General features: G+C 46.4%; 1 protein-coding gene across 1 annotated transcript in view; it reads left to right on the forward strand.

Annotated features, from left to right (window-relative positions):
* Positions 1-13,825, forward strand: part of camk1da (calcium/calmodulin-dependent protein kinase 1Da) — a 694,020-nt gene extending 680,195 nt beyond the window's left edge. Inside the window, exon 11 of the mRNA XM_086010788.1 lies at positions 10,584-13,825. Within this exon, the coding sequence (XP_085866914.1) occupies positions 10,584-10,711 (128 nt within the window). The 3' untranslated portion in view covers positions 10,712-13,825. The remainder of the gene's footprint in view (positions 1-10,583) is intronic.
* The last annotated feature ends 3,295 nt before the right edge of the window (positions 13,826-17,120 follow it).

Below are 17,120 nucleotides of genomic sequence, written 5' to 3' on the forward strand. Positions count from 1 at the left end.
TAGGGATAAACCAGGGAATTACAGGCCAGTGAGCCTAACATCAGTGGTAGGGAAATTATTGGAAAAAATTCTGAGGGACAGAATTAGTCTCCACTTGGAGAGGCAAGGATTAATCAGGGATAGTCAGCATGGCTTTGTCAAGGGAAGATCATGTCTGACTAATTTGATTGAATTTTTCGAGGGGGTGACTAGGTGTGTGGATGAGGGTAGTGCAGTGGATGTGGTATACATGGATTTCAGTAAGGCTTTCGATAAAGTCCCGCATAGGAGACTGGTCAAGAAGGTAAGAGCCCATGGGATCCAGGGTGCCTTGGCACATTGGATCCAAAACTGGCTTAGTGGCAGAAGGCAGAGGGTGATGGTCGAAGGTTGTTTTTGTGACTGGAAGCCTGTGTCCAGTGGGGTACCGCAGGGATCGGTGCTGGGTCCCTTGCTGTTTGTGGTCTACATTAATGATTTGGATGTGAATGTAAAAGGTATGATCAGTAAGTTCGCAGATGACATGAAAATTGGTGGGGTGGTAAATAGCGAGGAGGGTAGCCTTAGCCTGCAGGATGATATAGATGGGTTGGTCAGGTGGGCGGAACAGTGGCAAATGGAATTTAACTCTGAAAAGTGTGAGGTGATGCATTTTGGAGGGACTAACAAGGCAAGGGAATAAACAATGAATGGTAAGACCCTAGGAAAGACAGAGGATCAGAGGGACCTTGGTGTACATGTACATAGATCCCTGAAGGCAGCAGAACAGGTGGATAAGGTGGTTAAAAAGACATATGGGATACTTGCCTTCATTAGCCGAGGCATAGAATATAAGAGCAGGGAGGTTATGATGGAGCTGTACAAAACGCTGGTTAGGCCACAGCTGGAATACTGTGTGCAGTTCTGGTCGCCACACTATAGAAAGGATGTGATTGCTTTGGAGAGGGTGCAGAGGAGATTCACCAGGATGTTACCTGGGCTGGAGCGCTTCAGCTACGAAGAAAGACTGGACAGACTGGGGTTGTTTTCCTTGGAGCAGAGAAGGCTGAGGGGGGACCTGATTGAGGTGTACTAAATTATGAGGGGCATAGATAGGGTAGATAGGAAGGAACTTTTTCCCCTAGTAGAGGGGTCAATAACAAGGGGGCATAGATTCAAGGTAAGGGGCAGGAGGTTTAGAGGGGATTTGAGGAAGAACTTTTTCACCCAGAGGGTGGTTGGAATCTGGAACTCACTGCCTGAAAGGGTGGTAGAGGCAGGAACCCTCACAACATTCAAGAAGCATTTGGATGAGCAGTTGAAATGCCATAGCATACAAGGCTATGGACCAAATGCTGGAAAATGGGATTAGATTAGACAGGGCTTGATGGCCGGCATGGACGCAATGGGCTGAAGGGCCTCTTTCTGTGCTGTATAACTCTACGACTCTATGACTCTATGGCCTAGAAATTCAGTGCCCTTAGCGCCGATTTTGCGGCGCTAGAGGGCCTAGCGCTGCAATTGGCGCCGGCGCCTAAATTGCCTGGGGCCCTTCCGCCGCGGTAGACCGGTAGCGCTGCGCCGGCACCGATGACGTCATCGGTGTGCGCAGCGTCCCGGTTGCCATGCCGACGGGCCCCAGCGCCGAAATTCAGTTGCGGCCGCCTCGCCCGTGGCAGCCGCAACTAAGACTCTGGCAACAGAGTCCAACAGGTTTTTGCGCCGGCGCATTAAAGGCCCCGCGGCGGCCGGCCGCTTTCCCGCCGGCCGCCTGGCCGCAGCTCCCTCCCCGGACTTCCCCCCCCCCCCCCCGGAACAGAAGCAAGCCCGGCACTTGTCCGAGGTGCCGGGCTCATTTTTAAAAAGATTTTCGCGGGCCGCGGCCGGGTGCAGGCAGCTCCTCCTTAAGGGAAGGAGGAGGCCTGCACTTCCCGAACCTGCCGCACCGCAGCGGGCGCCGCAGCGCCGGAATAGCGCCGAAATTCAGCGCGTTGCGCCAGTTTTCAGGCGCAAACAGCTCTCAGCAGCGCCGGCAGCCGTTTGGGCGCAGAACTATTGAATTTTGGGCCCGACCAGCGCGACTTAGCTCCGGCACTAACTTCCGGCGCTAAAGCCCTGGCTGCGCCAAAACTCAATTTCTAGGCCAAAGACTAACACCAACCTCACCACCAACCTTTGCATCCATCACCTGATGCTGCACTGGACACAGGGCATCAGCCCCTGACAACATTGCTGGCCGGGAGGTCAGCGATGGCATCACCATGGCCAGACTTTCTTTACTTGATGCTGTACACCCTGGCTGCCACATGATGCTCAAGGTTGACACCAGCCCACACCAGCACCGTGAAGCATCCCTTTAATGTCCAAGCCATTCCATGCACACTCATCACTATAGTGGGGATGGGGGGGTGGGGGGAAGTTATGACTGAACAATCACTGGAACTCAGTAAGACACTTCTCAAGATTCACTCAGATCTGTCCAATAAGGGGCACTTTTGGAAAAGGATATTACACTGTATGACAACACATTACCAGAAACTTCACATGGACATTGGCTAAACCTCTCACGTGCCTACCCTTGTGTGTTGTTAGTTGGTATGCTTGCAGTAGGATGAGGGTGAGTGTGAGGGGTGGCTAGTGAGACGGGGAAGTGATAAAGTAGATAGAGAGAGAGGGTTTGGTGGAGGTGCAAGGTAAGTTGGTGTCCTGGGGAGGTCTCTTCCGCCCTTGGAAGGGAAGAGAACTTCCCTGCATGCTGTGACTCCCTCCATAAGCATATGGAGGGAGTCATTGGAGAGCCTGGGTGCAAGCATCCACCTTTGTGCAGTGCTTGTCAGTGGTTTCAGCTGTCAAACACTGATAGCACAAATGTCAAACTCCATGTGGACGTGGTCCCTTTAAGGAAACCGGCTGATGACGCGTCATCAAATTATGTCATCAGACCCGCTTCCTGTTAATTGGCTGGGAAGCCCACAGGGCGGGGCTGAACAAGGCCAATCAAGGGAAAATCACGTATGCAGAGCGGAGGCAGCTGGGGGTGGAACCGGAACCCGGATACCAGCTGTCCCACCCTCATCCCTCCTCCTCCATTAAATTTGCGGCCCTAGTAATTAAATGCACTGACTGGTGTGGTACTGAGCCATGCAGAGTATGCAAGTAAAGCTCTTTCTGTTTAGTCCTGACAAGGTCCCTCAGCCTCAATCCTGAGCGCTGAGGAGATCCCTTTGGCGCCCATGTGATACTTCCTATTTCTCACACCCACCTCCTTGTGGCGTCTCCAATGGGATTGGCAATTGCGTGCCAAATTTCCTACATTACAACAGTGACTACACATCGAAAGTCCTTCATTGGCTGTAAAGTGCTTTGGGACGTCCTGAGGTCGTGAAAAGCGCTATAGAAATGCAAGTTCTTTCTTTTCTTCAAATTTGGGGCAGCTTTGTATTTTGGACCTGTATTCACTAAAAATTAGTCTGAAATGTCTAATCACATTAGACACGGGACACTCAAAACCAACAGAAGGAAGCTTTCATCCCATTGTGGATTCAAACCCAGGTGCCAGAGGTGAAAGTTTATGGGGGAAAAGAGGTCGCCAGCGGGGCGCAAGGCAACTAGCGCCTGGGCGCGGTGCCGCCCACGCCTCCCGCGAAATTCAGCGGGAGGTTAGCAGCAGCGCCATCCGGCCGCGATCTTTGGGTGCGCTCTCTGAATTACCGCCAGAGGCTACGTCCGAGGGGCCTACCTGCGGCCGAGGCGGCGCAATTTAAAGGCGAGATGCGGGGCGGCCATTTTTGTTGCTGGTCGCCTGCCAACACCTGCCTGCGTTCCCGCCCCTGGCCTCCTGAACCCCCCCCCCCGCCCCCCCACTCCCCCACGGAATGCCAGCTGCGCTCCAAGAGCCCGGCAATTCTCTTGAGTGCCGGGCTCTTTCGCCGGCACTCCTGATCCCCGGGGGCCCAGCTGGGCTTCGGGTCGCACTGCGCAAGGCCCCTCTCCTTTAAGAAGGGGAGGAAGGCCTGCAATACCGCGGCGCGACTCGCAGCGCCTCACCTCCCCCTGGGGGCGCAACCACTCAATTTCCAGCACGGGTCGCTAATTTTTCCGGGGCACCCCAGCGAAGTTACCGCCCCAAATGGGGCGCTACTCAATTTTTAGCCCTATGTCCCGTGCCCCCCAGTCCAATATAAATTAAACTTCTTACTTGATTCTTATCAAACTATTAATTTCCTTTTCTAAAGAGCAACTTTTAAATATATCTGTATATAATAGATCATGTACTGGAGTTCTAAATGCTCAACCCAAATTTAAATCCTAGTTTCGACTGATAATCCAAGCCTAGTCAGTTTTGCCTATTCTCCCTCTTTATCCCTTTTACTGCCTCTAACTGATAAACTCGATCCATCATGCTCTTTTTCGGCCAGCGCAGAAACAATGGGCCGAATGGCCTCCTTCTGTGCTGTAAACTTCTGTGATTTTCCATTATTTATTCCATTAAAAAAAAAAAATTATCTGTTTTCGCTTCTGCCTCCCGGCTCCAGCCTTTGATCAAAAAAAACCCCAACTGAAATCAAGAGGCAAATAACTGGGGATGTCAACCTTGGGCAAGTTTTCTCTGTCAAACAGGAAGAAGCTGCTGTCGGAAAACTCGCCTCCTCCACAGCACACATAGAAACATAGAAGATAGGAGCAGGAGTAGGCCATTCGGCCCCTCGAGCCTGCTCCGACATTCAATGAGATCATGGCTGATCATCCAAATTCAGTGCCCTGTCCCTGCCTTCTCCCCATATCCCTTGATCCCTTTAGCCTTAAGAAATATATCCAACTTCTTCTTGAATATATTTAATGAATTGGCCTCAACTGCCTTCTGTGGTAGAGAATTCCACAGGTTCACCACTCTCTGGGTGAAGAAATTCCTCCTCATTTAACACAAAGTGTTAAATTTAAATTTACCATTTAAAGCAGTCGAATCATTGAAATTGGGCTGTCTGATATCAAGTAAATCAACTTTATATGTGACTGCAGGCTCCTCAGAGATTTACAGTAATATTCTCAGCAAGGAGTGAGTCATAGAATCACAGAATAGTACTGCACTGAAGGAGGCCATTCGGCCCATCGAGTCTGCGCCGGCTCTTTCGAAGAGCAATCCAGTCAGTCCCACTCCCCCGCTCTTTCCCCATATCCCTGCAATTTTTTCTCCTTCAAGTATTTATCCAATTTTCTTTTGAAGGCGACTATTGAATCTGTATCCACCGCCCTATCAGGCAGCGCATTCCAAATCCTAACCACTCATTGTGTAAAAAGATTTTTCCTCATGTCGCCTCTGGTTCTTTTGCCAAACACCTTAAATCTGTGTCCTCTGGTTATCGACCCTTCAGCCATTGGAAACAGTTTCTCTTTATTTACTCTATCTAAACCCTTCATGATTTTGAACACCTCGATCAAATCTCCTCTTAACCTTCTCTGCTCTAAGGAGAACAACCCCAGCTTACATAAGAACATAAGAAATAGGAGCAGGAGTAGGCCAATCGGCCCCTCGAGCCTGCTCCGCCATTCAATAAGATCATGGCTGATCTGATCCTAACCGCCAATCCACTATCACAGAACCATCTCCTGAATCTAACAGAATTAGACACACGAAATAGGAGCAGGATCAGGCTACACGGCCCCTGGGCCCGCTCCACTACCCACAGGGCCATGACCGATCCGAACCTAGACTCATGTCCAAATTCCTGCCCGCTCCCCGTAACCCTTAATTCCCTTTACTTCTAGGAAACTGTCTCTTTCTGTTTTAAATTTATGTAATGATGTAGCTTCTACAGCTTTTTGGGGCAGCATATTCCATGGACCTACCACCCTCTGAGTGAAGTAGTTCCTCCTCATCTCAGTTCTGAAAGAGCAGTCCCTTATTCTAAGACTATGCCCCCTAGTTCTAGTTTCACCCATCATCGGGAACATCCTCCCCGCATCCACCCGATCCAACCCCTTCACAATCTTATATGTTTCAATAAGATCGCCTCTCATTCTTCTGAACTCCAATGAGTAGAGTCCCAATCTACTCAACCTCTCCTCATATGTCCACCCCCTCATCCCCGGGATTAACCAAATGAACCTTCTTTGTACTGCTTCTCCAGTCTCTCCATCTAAATGAAGTCCCTCATCCCTGGAACCATTCTAGTAAATCTCTTCTGCACCCTCTCCAAAGCCTTTGCGTCCTTTATTACTTCAGTGATTCCGTTGATAATTACTTTCTGGCTAATCTATAGCAGGGCCGTGTCAATATATTATGGCTTTTGACAGATTATGAATTACGTCCAGGAATATTGATGTCGCAACAATGTGCAGGGTACAATTTTTCAAAGTCCCCCCAGCATGTGAAGTTTTCCCAAATTGATTGTCGGGAATGTGCGACACTGCCTTCAGTTCCATGGTTTCTTCAGCATGGAAGGTAATATAAATGGTAATTAAAGTCTCACTTCGCAAAAGTCTGCAATTTTCACAGTATCAAAATCTGACAATGATGCATGGTACTCTATTACATCATTCAGAATGTTTCCAACAAACCATTCAAATACCTTTTATGCATTAACTCAGTTAAGGTAAGCATGTAGGTGCAGCAGGCGGTTAAGAAGGCAAATGGTATGTTGGCCTTCGTAGCAAGAGGGTTCGAGTACAGGAATAAAGATGTCTTGCTGCAGTTGTACAGGGCCTTGGTGAGACCGCACCTTGAGTATTGTGTGCAGTTTTGGTCGCCTTATCTGAGGAAGGACGTTCTTGCCATGGAAGGAGTGCAGCGAAGATTCACCAGGCTGATACCTGGGATGGCAGGAATGACGTATGAGGAGAGATTGCGTCGATTGGGCTTATACTCACTGGAGTTTAGAAGATTGAGAGGGGATCTCATCGAAACCTATAAAATTCTGTCAGGCCTGGACAGACTAGATGCTGGAAGGATGTTCCCGATGGCGGGGGAGTCCAGAACCAGGGGTCTTAGTCTAAGGATAAGGGGTAGGACATTTAGGACTGAAATGAGGAGGAATTTCTTCACCCAAAGAGTGGTGAACCTGTGGAATTCTCTGCCACAGAGGGCGGTGGAGGCCAGTTCATTAAATATATTCAAGAAAGAGTTGGATATATTTCTTAAGGCTAAAGGGATCAAGGGATATGGGGAGAAGGCAGGGACAGGGTACTGAATTTGAATGATCAGCCATGATCTCATTGAATGGCGGAGCAGGCTCGAAGGGCCGAATGGCCTACTCCTGCTCCTATCTTCTATGTTTCTATGTAAAAAGGGGCACTGTCTTCATAAAATTTGTGTTTTTGAATCTTTTAATTGGCCAGGGAGGGAGAAGAGCCGTGTGTCATTTTATGGTAGCATAGTGGCCGTGTTACTGGACTAGAAATCCAGAGACTCTTGGCTAACGATCCAGATAAAAGAGTTCTAAATCCTACCATGGCAGCTGTGGAATTTTAATTAAATAAATTTGGATTAAAAAGCGAGTATCAGTAATGCTGATCATGCAACTACTGGGCTGTTGTATAAAACCCCTCTGGTTCACTAATGTCCTTTAGGGAAGGAAATCTGTCATCCTTACCTGGTCTGGCCTATATGTGACTCCAGACCCACAGCATTGTGCTTGACTCTTTAACTGTCCTCAGAAGGTTGTGGGATCCAGAGACATAAACACAAAAATCTAGGCTGACACGCCCAGTGCAGTGCTGAGGGAGTGCTGTTGACTGAGGCCCCGTCTGCTCTCTCAGGTGACACTATTTCGAAGAAGAGCAGGGGAGTTCTCCCCGGTGTCCTGGGGCCAATACTTATCCCTCAATCAACATCACTAAAACAGATTATCTGGTCATTCTCACATTGCTGTTTGTGGGAGCTTGCTGTGTGTAAATTCGCTGCTGTGTTTCCTACATTACAACAGTGACTACACTTCAAAAAGTACTTCACTGGCTGTAAAGCGTTTTGGGACGTCCGGTGGTTGTGAAAGGCGCTATAAAAATGCAAGTCTTTTTTGTTTTTCTCTGAAATGCCCTAGCAAGCCATTCAGTTCAGCACCAACTTCTCGGGGGGCAATTAAGGATGGGCAATAAATGTTGGCCTTGCCAGCGACGCCCACATCCCGTGAATGAATTTAAAAAAGAATGCCGGCACCTGCAAGTGATATGGCAATGCATTTAAATGCAGTTGGCAATATTGCATCGTTTTCACACAAAAGGTGGTAGTTTTAATTTTGGGGAATGTATAAAATGGCCGTTATCTGCCATCCATCATACACCCCACCCGATTTTGCTTTTCCATTGACGCGGAACATGATAGTTTTGCGGAATTAAGAATTCTGGGTGACAGCAGAGTTCCATACCAGATTGGGCTAGGAGCTGGAGGAGACAGTGATTTCTCTGAAGATGAATTTCTGGTCACTAAAGCCCAGGCAAGCCACTCCCCGGGGATGTGGACATACGAACGCAATGGGAGCAAAATCAACAAGCAAGCCAACCGGGATTATTCCCATGCACGTCGCGGTCGGGAAGGGCAGGAGGAGCATGCTAAGGGGCGAAGGGGGAAAGAGAGTGCCGGCATAAACTGGAGGGAGAAGTGGAGGGGCGAAGAGCACTCGCATGGAAGGTGCTAGAATGGGTTTTTCCGCTCTCCTGTCTCGTCATTTTCGGCATCCACAATCTATCCTCCACTTTACGTTTCTCTGTATGTGAGGGAGAACTTGCAACTTTGGCTACTAGTAGAATGTCTGCCTTGAGTTGCAAAGATCCCAAGTTTGTTTGTAGAGGAAACTCTCGATTTACCGGCACTTAAATAACCAGAAATCTCTGTTAACCGGCAAAATTCAGGAGTAGGTTCAGGTAAGTTTTACTTCATATTAGTGGCTGTTCCTGGATCTGTGGCCGTGTAACCGGGGTTCCTGCACCTGTTGCTAAGCAACAGGGATGCTTGGTCTGTGGCCGGGGTTCCTGCACCTGTTGCTAAGCAACAGGGAAGCCTGGATTTGTTGCTGTGTACGGAGCTCTCGTACCTTTTAACTATACCTCTCTGTAATCTGGACTTTTTGATAAACCAGCACCACGCCGGTCCCGTCGGTGCCGGATAAAAAAGAGTTTCCTGTATTTGACTTTTACCCCAGTCTGGATTTTCCATTTATTTCACGCACACTATTAACAAAATGACAAGAAACAAGAAACTATCTTAAAAGCAAGTCAGCACGTGTAGTACATTCTCTTTTCCTTTCAACGAGCATGATTCACTGGCCGAGTACCACCGTTGCGCATAAAAAGGCTCCAGAGCAACACTCCCTTTAAGCCGCGCAGCGATCGGGAGGTCCCGCGCAGGCCGCTCAGTGGCTTTATAATGGAAAAAAAACGCGCATGCGCGGTAATTTGAAGGGGCCGCTCACCCAAAAAATGAGTGAGAACATTGCTCCAGAGGCAGTAACAATCCCAGTTTGAATGCTAATCAATCACTTGTCACAACAAATTACTTACTCTAACAACGGCAGGCAGACTTGCTCTGTGTGCAAGTAAAGAAACATTATTCTACTTAACGGTTCGTGGTTTTTAGTGACGGTTTAATAGAAGACGTTTCCTTCGACTTTACCCCATAATTTTTGTGAATTTCTGCAGATGTTTTTCTGAATACTTTGGTTTGAAGAGTAAGTATCCCTCATCACATTTAAAAAGTGCTTGGCTATGCACTTGAAGTGCCGTAACCTACAGGGCTACGGACCAAGAGCTGGAAAGTGGGATTAGGCTGGAGAGCTCTTTGTCAGCCGGCACGGACATGATGGGCCGAATGGCCTCCTTCTGTGCTGTAAATCTCTATGATATCGATTAGGGGAAATTAGCAAGGGCTTTCTGAGCCTATGGAGTTTGGTCAAAAACAAATTAGCCAAAGGATGTTAAAGTTCATGAGAATTGATCCCGGTTTACCAGGGTCTCGATTTCAAAATTCTCATCCTTGTTTTTCAAATCCCTCCATGGCCTCACCCCTCCCTATCTCTGTAATCTCCTTCAGCCCCACAACCCCCCTGAGATATCTGCGCTCCTCTAATTCTGCCTTCTTGAGGATCCCTGATTATAATCGCTCCACCATTGGTGGTCGTGCCTTCTGTTGCCTGGGCCCTAAGCTCTGGAATTCCCTCCCTAAACCTCTCCGCCTCACTACCTCTCTTTCCTCCTTTAAGACGCTCCTTAAAACCTACCTCTTTGACCAAGCTTTCGGTCACCTGCCCTAATTTTTCCTTATGTGGATCGGTGTCAAATTTTTTGTCTTAAAATACTCCTGTGCAGCGCCTTGGGACGTTTTATTACATACAAGTTGTTGTTGTTGATTTGAATGTTGATTTTTACCAGGGCGCTGACCAACGCTCCCTGTGAGCCGCGCTTTGCTCTGCGCGGCCAGTTTCTTTTAATGCGCGGTCCCTTTAAATTTCTGCACATGCGCGGTGTTGACAATGTAAAAGACGGTGAGCGGCCTGCGCGGGACGTTTTAGACTATGTGCGGCCGCGCAGCCGAGCACCTTAGGGGGAACATTGGCGCTGATCGCCGTGTTTGCTCAAGGTTTATAATTAAACTAGTCTAATTGCTTTCTTTTTCCACCCTGACGGGTTTCCTGCAGGTATATCTCCTTCCACCGCCTGTAGTCTAGCGTCTGCGGTGTCTTCTCCCTCTGTTATATCGCCCATAGGATCAGAGCGGCGAACAAGATCCACCGCAGTCACCACAGTGCACACTGGGAGCAAATGACAAGTCGCTTTAACAAAATTAAAAGTGGGAAACAACATCACTGTGATGCATCCCAGAATTCAAGTGATTTCACCTTGCCATGTGCACTGAAGCCTCGAGGGATCCCAGGAAAGATTTTTAAAGGCCATATTTTATACTGTAACTCTTATACAATACATGTATCATAAACTGCATTGAATCATGTGCTGATGGATTTAACAGTATCTGGTGCTGTGCATATGAGTCTAGCAATGTTTTTGTTTCATCTTGTCTAAAGTCAGCGGTTAAAACCATTTTCCCAGTAATTGTGCAGCATCTTTCTCCAGAATTGCGGCATTTCTCCTGGATGTATGTTTTCCAAGGATTGAGACATTGACTGGACTGCACAAGCCATTGCTTATCTATTGTGTCCTTGTTGCATCCTTTATCTTACATGGTTCTTCCTCCTTTTACAAAAAAAAGTGCAGAGCCCCATATACTGTAATATTGTGCAACTGTAATATTGTGATAAACAGCACTGAGCTGACAGAGCCAGTAACAGAGATGCTGTGATATAAACCTATCGGGGTTTAAAATGTTATATACTAAAACATGTTTTGCCCTAAAATGGACAAGGACTTTTAACTATTCAGGGCTAGAATATAATGTCACCTTTGCTAATTCCGGCTTTAGTGAATGTCTCGAGTTGTACATAGAAAAAGCCATCTTAAATTAATTGAGTTTGTAGATTTATCTGCCAATATCACATTGTTATATTGCATCTTTTTAATCACATTTTTCTGCTTTTTTGGTTAACGTTTTTTTGTAGCAGTGTTCAGTATTAGCCAGTCTGCCAGGGATAGACGAATCCTAACCTAATTAGATATTTATATATGTATTGAAAAGTAAGGTACGGTAAGAGTTAGTTGTGCCTTTCTCAAAGACTTCTTGTAGGCAGAAAGATCATAGAAACTAGCTAAACGATTTTTACACCTCATTAAAAAATAAATACACGTACATTTAAAGCTCCCCCAAGGAAAGCATAGTCCCGTTAAATCTAAATCTGTTTAAATTACTTCAGCGTTTTAATAACATTTTTCAATTCCAAGACATTCCCTGAACCATGTGGCAGGATTGTTTGGCATGGGGTTTTATTTTTATACTTCTGGTGGGTCTGGAATGTTTTAAAAGCTGTTTGAGCTTTTTTTTTTTGGCCGACACCAAGTGCGGTCATTAGATGACATCAGAGGCGTAAAGCTGCATATTTTTGCAAACAGCTTATCTTAAGGGGGCATGGACAAGCAGTTAATAATTTTGCTTAATTAGGTAACTCAACAATATAGCGTCAAAATCACTCTTGGTGAATTTAAAAGAGAAACAGATTCATAGGACATTCGTCCGTCTGCTATTTTATTAGAGCCATTAACCTATAAATCATCCACTATTATTGCCAAAAGGCTAACGTCTTTAATGTTGGAGCATTAATATTTATCAGCCTTTTCAGGATGGCCTGACAGTGGTTAACACAACCTTTATTAACATGTCTTTTGCATTGCTCATAGATTTCCCCCAGGAAAGTTCATTGTAAATTCACCACTAACAGGGCACTTAGAAAATCACAATATGATTAGGCAGAGTCAACACGGTTTTTTGAAAGGGAAATCGTGTTTGACGAATCTATTAGAGTTTTTTGTGGATGTAACTGGCAGGGTAGATAAAGGGGAACCAGTGGATGTAGTATATTTGGATTTTCAAAAGGCATTCGATAAGGTGCCACACGAAAGGTTGTTATACAAGATTAGGGCTCATGGGGTTGGGGGTAATATATTAGCATGGATAGAGGATTGGTTAAAGGACAGAAAACAGAGAGTAGGAATAAACTGGTAATTTTCGGGTTGGCAGGCTGTAACTAGTGGGGTGCCGCAAGGATCAGTGCTTGGGACTTGGCTATTTACAATCTATATTAATGACTTAGATGAAGGGACCAAGCGTAATGTAGCCAAGTTTGCTGATGATACAAAGCTTGGTGGGAAAGTAAGCTGTGAGGAGGACACAAAGAGCCTGCAAAGGGATACAGACAGGTTAAGTGAGTGGGCAAAAGGTGGCTGATGGAGTGTAATGTGGTGAAATGTGAGGTTATTCACTTTGTTAGGAAGAATAGAAAAACAGAATATTTTTTAAATGGTGAGAAACTATTAAATGTTGGTGTTCAGAGGGATTTGGGTGTCCTCGCACAGGAAACACAGAAAGTTAGCAGGCAGGTACAGCGAGCAATAAGGAAGGCAAATGGCATGTTGGCCTGTATTACAAGGGGGTTGGAGTATAAGAGTAAGGAAGTCTTGCTACAATTGTACAGGGCCACACCTGGAGTACTGGGCACAGTTTTGGTCTCCTTATCTAAGGAAGGTTATACTTGCCTTAAAGGGGGTGTAACGAAGGTTCACTAGATTGATCCCCAAGATGAGAGGGTTGCCCTATGAGGAGAGATTGAGTAGAATGGGCCTATACGCTATGGAGTTCAGAAGAATGAGAGGTGATCTCATTGAAACATATAAGATTCTGAGGGGGATTGACAGGGTAGATGCTGAGAGGTTGTTTCCCCTGGCTGGAGAGTCTAGAACTAGGGGACATAGTCTCAGAATAAGGGGTCAGCCTTTTAGGATTGAGATGAGGAGAAATTTCTTCACTCAGAGGGTAGTGAATCTTTGGAATTCTCTACCCCAGAGGGCTGTGGAGGCTCAGTCATTGAGTATATTCAAGGCTGAGAGCGATAGATTTTTGGATACTAAGGAAATCAAGGGATATGGGGATCGGGCGGGAAAGTGGAGTTAAGGTCAAAGATCAGCCTTAATCTTATTGAATGAGGGAGCAGGCTTGAGGGGCCGTATGGCCGACTCCTGCTCCTAATTCTTATGTTCTTATGTTACCACTGGTAGATCCTGGTAAAGCTGCTATTCACTGAACAGCCTTTATCATAGAAACATAGAAGATAGGAGCAGGAGTAGGCCATTCGGCCCCTCGAGCCTGCTCCGCCATTTAATGAGATCATGACTGATCATCCAAATTCAGTACCCTGTCCCTGCTTTCTCCCCATATCCCTTGATCCCTTTAGCCTTAAGAAATATATCTAACTCCTTCTTGAATATATTTAATAAGTTGGCCTCAACTGCCTTCTGTGGTAGAGAATTCCACAGGTTCACCACTCTCTGGGTGAAGAAATTCCTCCTCATCTCAGTCCTAAATGGCTTACCCCTTATCCTTAGACTGTGACCCCTGGTTCTGGACTCCCCGCCATCGGGAACATCCTTCCTGCATCTAGTCTATCTAGTCCTGTTAGAATTTTATAAGTTTCAATGAGATCCCCTCTCATTCTTCTAAACTCTAGCGAATACAAGCCCAATCGACCCAACCTCTCTTCATACGTCATTCCTGCCATCCCAGGTATCAGCCTGGTGAATATTTGCTGCACTCCCTCCATGGCAAGAACATCCTTCCTCAGATAAGGCGACTAAAACTGCACACAATACTCAAGGTGTGGTCTCACCAAGGCCCTGTACAACTGCAGCAAGACATCCTTGTTCCTGTACTCGAACCCACTCGCTACGAAGGCCAACATACCATTTGCCTTCTTAACCGCCTGCTGCACCTGCATGCTTACCTTCAGCGACTGGTGCACAAGGACACCCAGGTCTCGTTGCACTTCCCCTTCTCCTAATCAATTGCCATTCAGATAATAATCTGCCTTCCTGTTTTTGCCACCAAAGTGGATAACCTCGCATTTATCCATATTATACTGCATCTGCCATGCATCTGCCCAATCGTCCAACCTGTCCAAATCATACTGGTGGCTGTTTTATTTTGCCTGGGGAACACTGGGGAGCAGCATCTTATAATGCTGACCCAGTAGTTAGTGGCTTTTTATTTTAATTTACTTTCTTTGTATTTTGTACCACTGTGCAGGATGAGTGCCAGGTGGTCACCATGGCCCGAACTGATCCAGGGAGCGGAGAAGCTTTTCTTTTTGGGCAGTGGCAAAGGTCAAACCTGTTTTCTACTTGGCTTTGTCATTACCGCAGGTAGTACTGTTAGGCAAGAGTGGAAATTCAGGTAGTGAATCGGTATTACAACCAGCCCGCCTCCGAATCCCAACAGTAATGGCTCATTGTCGCTGCTTAGAGAGAATGCAAGGTTGTGAGCTCCAGGTGAGGAAGGGTATCTTAGCTCATCCATCGAGCTCCACTCCCACCATCATGCCATCCAGCGTTTTGAATAAATGCCTCCGGAGCTTTTGCCTCCCTTATCCAGAAGTCCATGATCTTATTGAATGGCGGAGCAGGCTCGAGGGGCCGATTGGCCTACTCCTGCTCCTATTTCTTATGTTCTTATGTTCATTCCACATCTTTATCACTCTTCACATGATGAACTTCCTGACATCAGTCCTAAATATGCCTTTTATTGGCTTGGACTTGTGTTCCCTTGGCCCACACTCAATATTTCATTTTACATTAATGTCCAGGATCTACCTTTTCCATACCGTTTATTGTCTTGTATACCTCGACAGGGTCAGCTCTCAGTTGCCTCCTCTTAAGGATGTAAAGCCATGTTTCTCCAGTCGTTCCTTGTAAACTCGTCCTCTGACCCCAGGGGTCACAGTCTCAGGATAAGGGGTCGGCCATTTAAGACTGAGATGAGGAGGAATTTCTTCACTCAGAGGGTGGTGAATCTTTGGAATTCTCAACCCTAGAGGGCTGCAGATGCTCAGTCATTGAGTATATTCAAGGCTCAAATAGACATATTTTTGGACTCTAGGGGAATCAAAGGATATGGGGATCGGGCGGGAAAGTGGAGTTGAAGTTGAAGATCAACCGTGACCTTACTGAATGGCGGAGCAGGCTCGAAGGGCCGTATGGCCAACTCCTACTCCTAATTCTTATGTTCTTATGGGGATTAGTCTCATGGTTCTTCTCTGAACTGTCTGCAGAGATTAAATGCTGTCTTTCTGTCTTGATGACCAGACGCGGTACTCAAGTGTGTTTGACCAGATCACTACACAGTTTGAAACATAGAAACATAGAAGATAGGAGCAGGAGTAGGCCATTCGGCCCTTCGAGCCTGCTCCGCCATTCAATGAGAGCATGACTTCCTCTGACACGTATGTACTGTTTTGGCTATATAGTTCGGCATTCTATTGGCTTTGTTGATTGCTGCTCCCCAGTGGTTGGGTATGTTGGACATCGAGACTACTAAAACCCTCAGATCTCTTTCAACTTCGTACTTAGTTATTTTGAGAGCATTCATGCAGTACTTACGTCAGCCCAGTCTTTCTCTTCCTGTGTGCAGTACTGCACGCTTGTCTGCATTATACTTAATCAGCCATTATCCTGCCAAACTACATACTTTGTCCAACTCATTTTATAGTTCCCAAGCTGCCTCTTCAGATACACTTGCCCCGCCTACTCTGGTATCCTCTGTGATTTTGATCAGTTTGCATTGAGCAATTAGGAACAATGAAAGTCCAACACCGACCCCTGGGGCACCCAACTTGCCACTTGCCCCTCCCCGACCTACCCCCTCTGACGACTAACTACCCACCACAGCCTACGTTTCAGCCGGTTTCTTCTCCATTCTCGGGTTTTATCCTGAGTCTCCATAAGTTTAAGCTTAGCTAGTAACACTTTATGCAGGACTTTCTAAAAAGGCTTTTTGGATGTCGATGTACAGTCCACTTGAGATGTCACTTCCTCAGAAGAATCGAGGAAGTTGGTCAGACAGGACCTTCCCTCCCGAATCCAGATTGGCTGCTGTTTACAAGGTTGGGAGTGGGGAGGGAAAATCACACCTTCTAGCATAATTAGCAGGGGTAACATTAACTGGACGCACGGACGAAATTAAATGTGTCTGTAACAAATTAATGGCCCTGAAAGAAAAAGGTTTTTTTTTACAAAAAAAAGCAAATTGTTGACTTATCATTTGCTGGAAGGGCTCAAATACCAGATGATACAATTTAATAAAATAGGACGTTAGTAGTAGGAAGGGAAATCAGGGGAACTGTTTTTACGCCAGAGTAATATTCTTGTAAAATAAGTTACTAGACAAGATCATTCAAGCAGACAGTATAAATTGTTTCCAGAGACAGTTTGACGTGTTTCTGGAGGGAGAATGAATTGATGGCTATGGTGAGAAGCTGGGTGGGTGGGACTGAGATCACTCGAAAAATAGCCAGGCTCGCTGGGGGCCTCTTACCTTTCCCAAAAATTCTTATGTTCGAACATATTAACGCAGTAATAGTCTACTGTGATGTGATTGTCTTGTTGTTAAATGCACTTTCAAGTTCCCCTTAAAATAACTCTTCCTGGCAATAAAGAGACTAAAGTACCGGCCACCAAAGTTTTTTATTTAAACTCTTAGTTCAGTTGCAGATAGACTCACTGCGGTGGAGAGCCGGTATCAG

The sequence above is a fragment of the Somniosus microcephalus genome, chromosome 17 (genome assembly GCF_052327205.1).
Source record: "Somniosus microcephalus isolate GS21.2 chromosome 17, FLI_Smic_1.0, whole genome shotgun sequence".
NCBI lineage: Eukaryota > Metazoa > Chordata > Chondrichthyes > Squaliformes > Somniosidae > Somniosus > Somniosus microcephalus.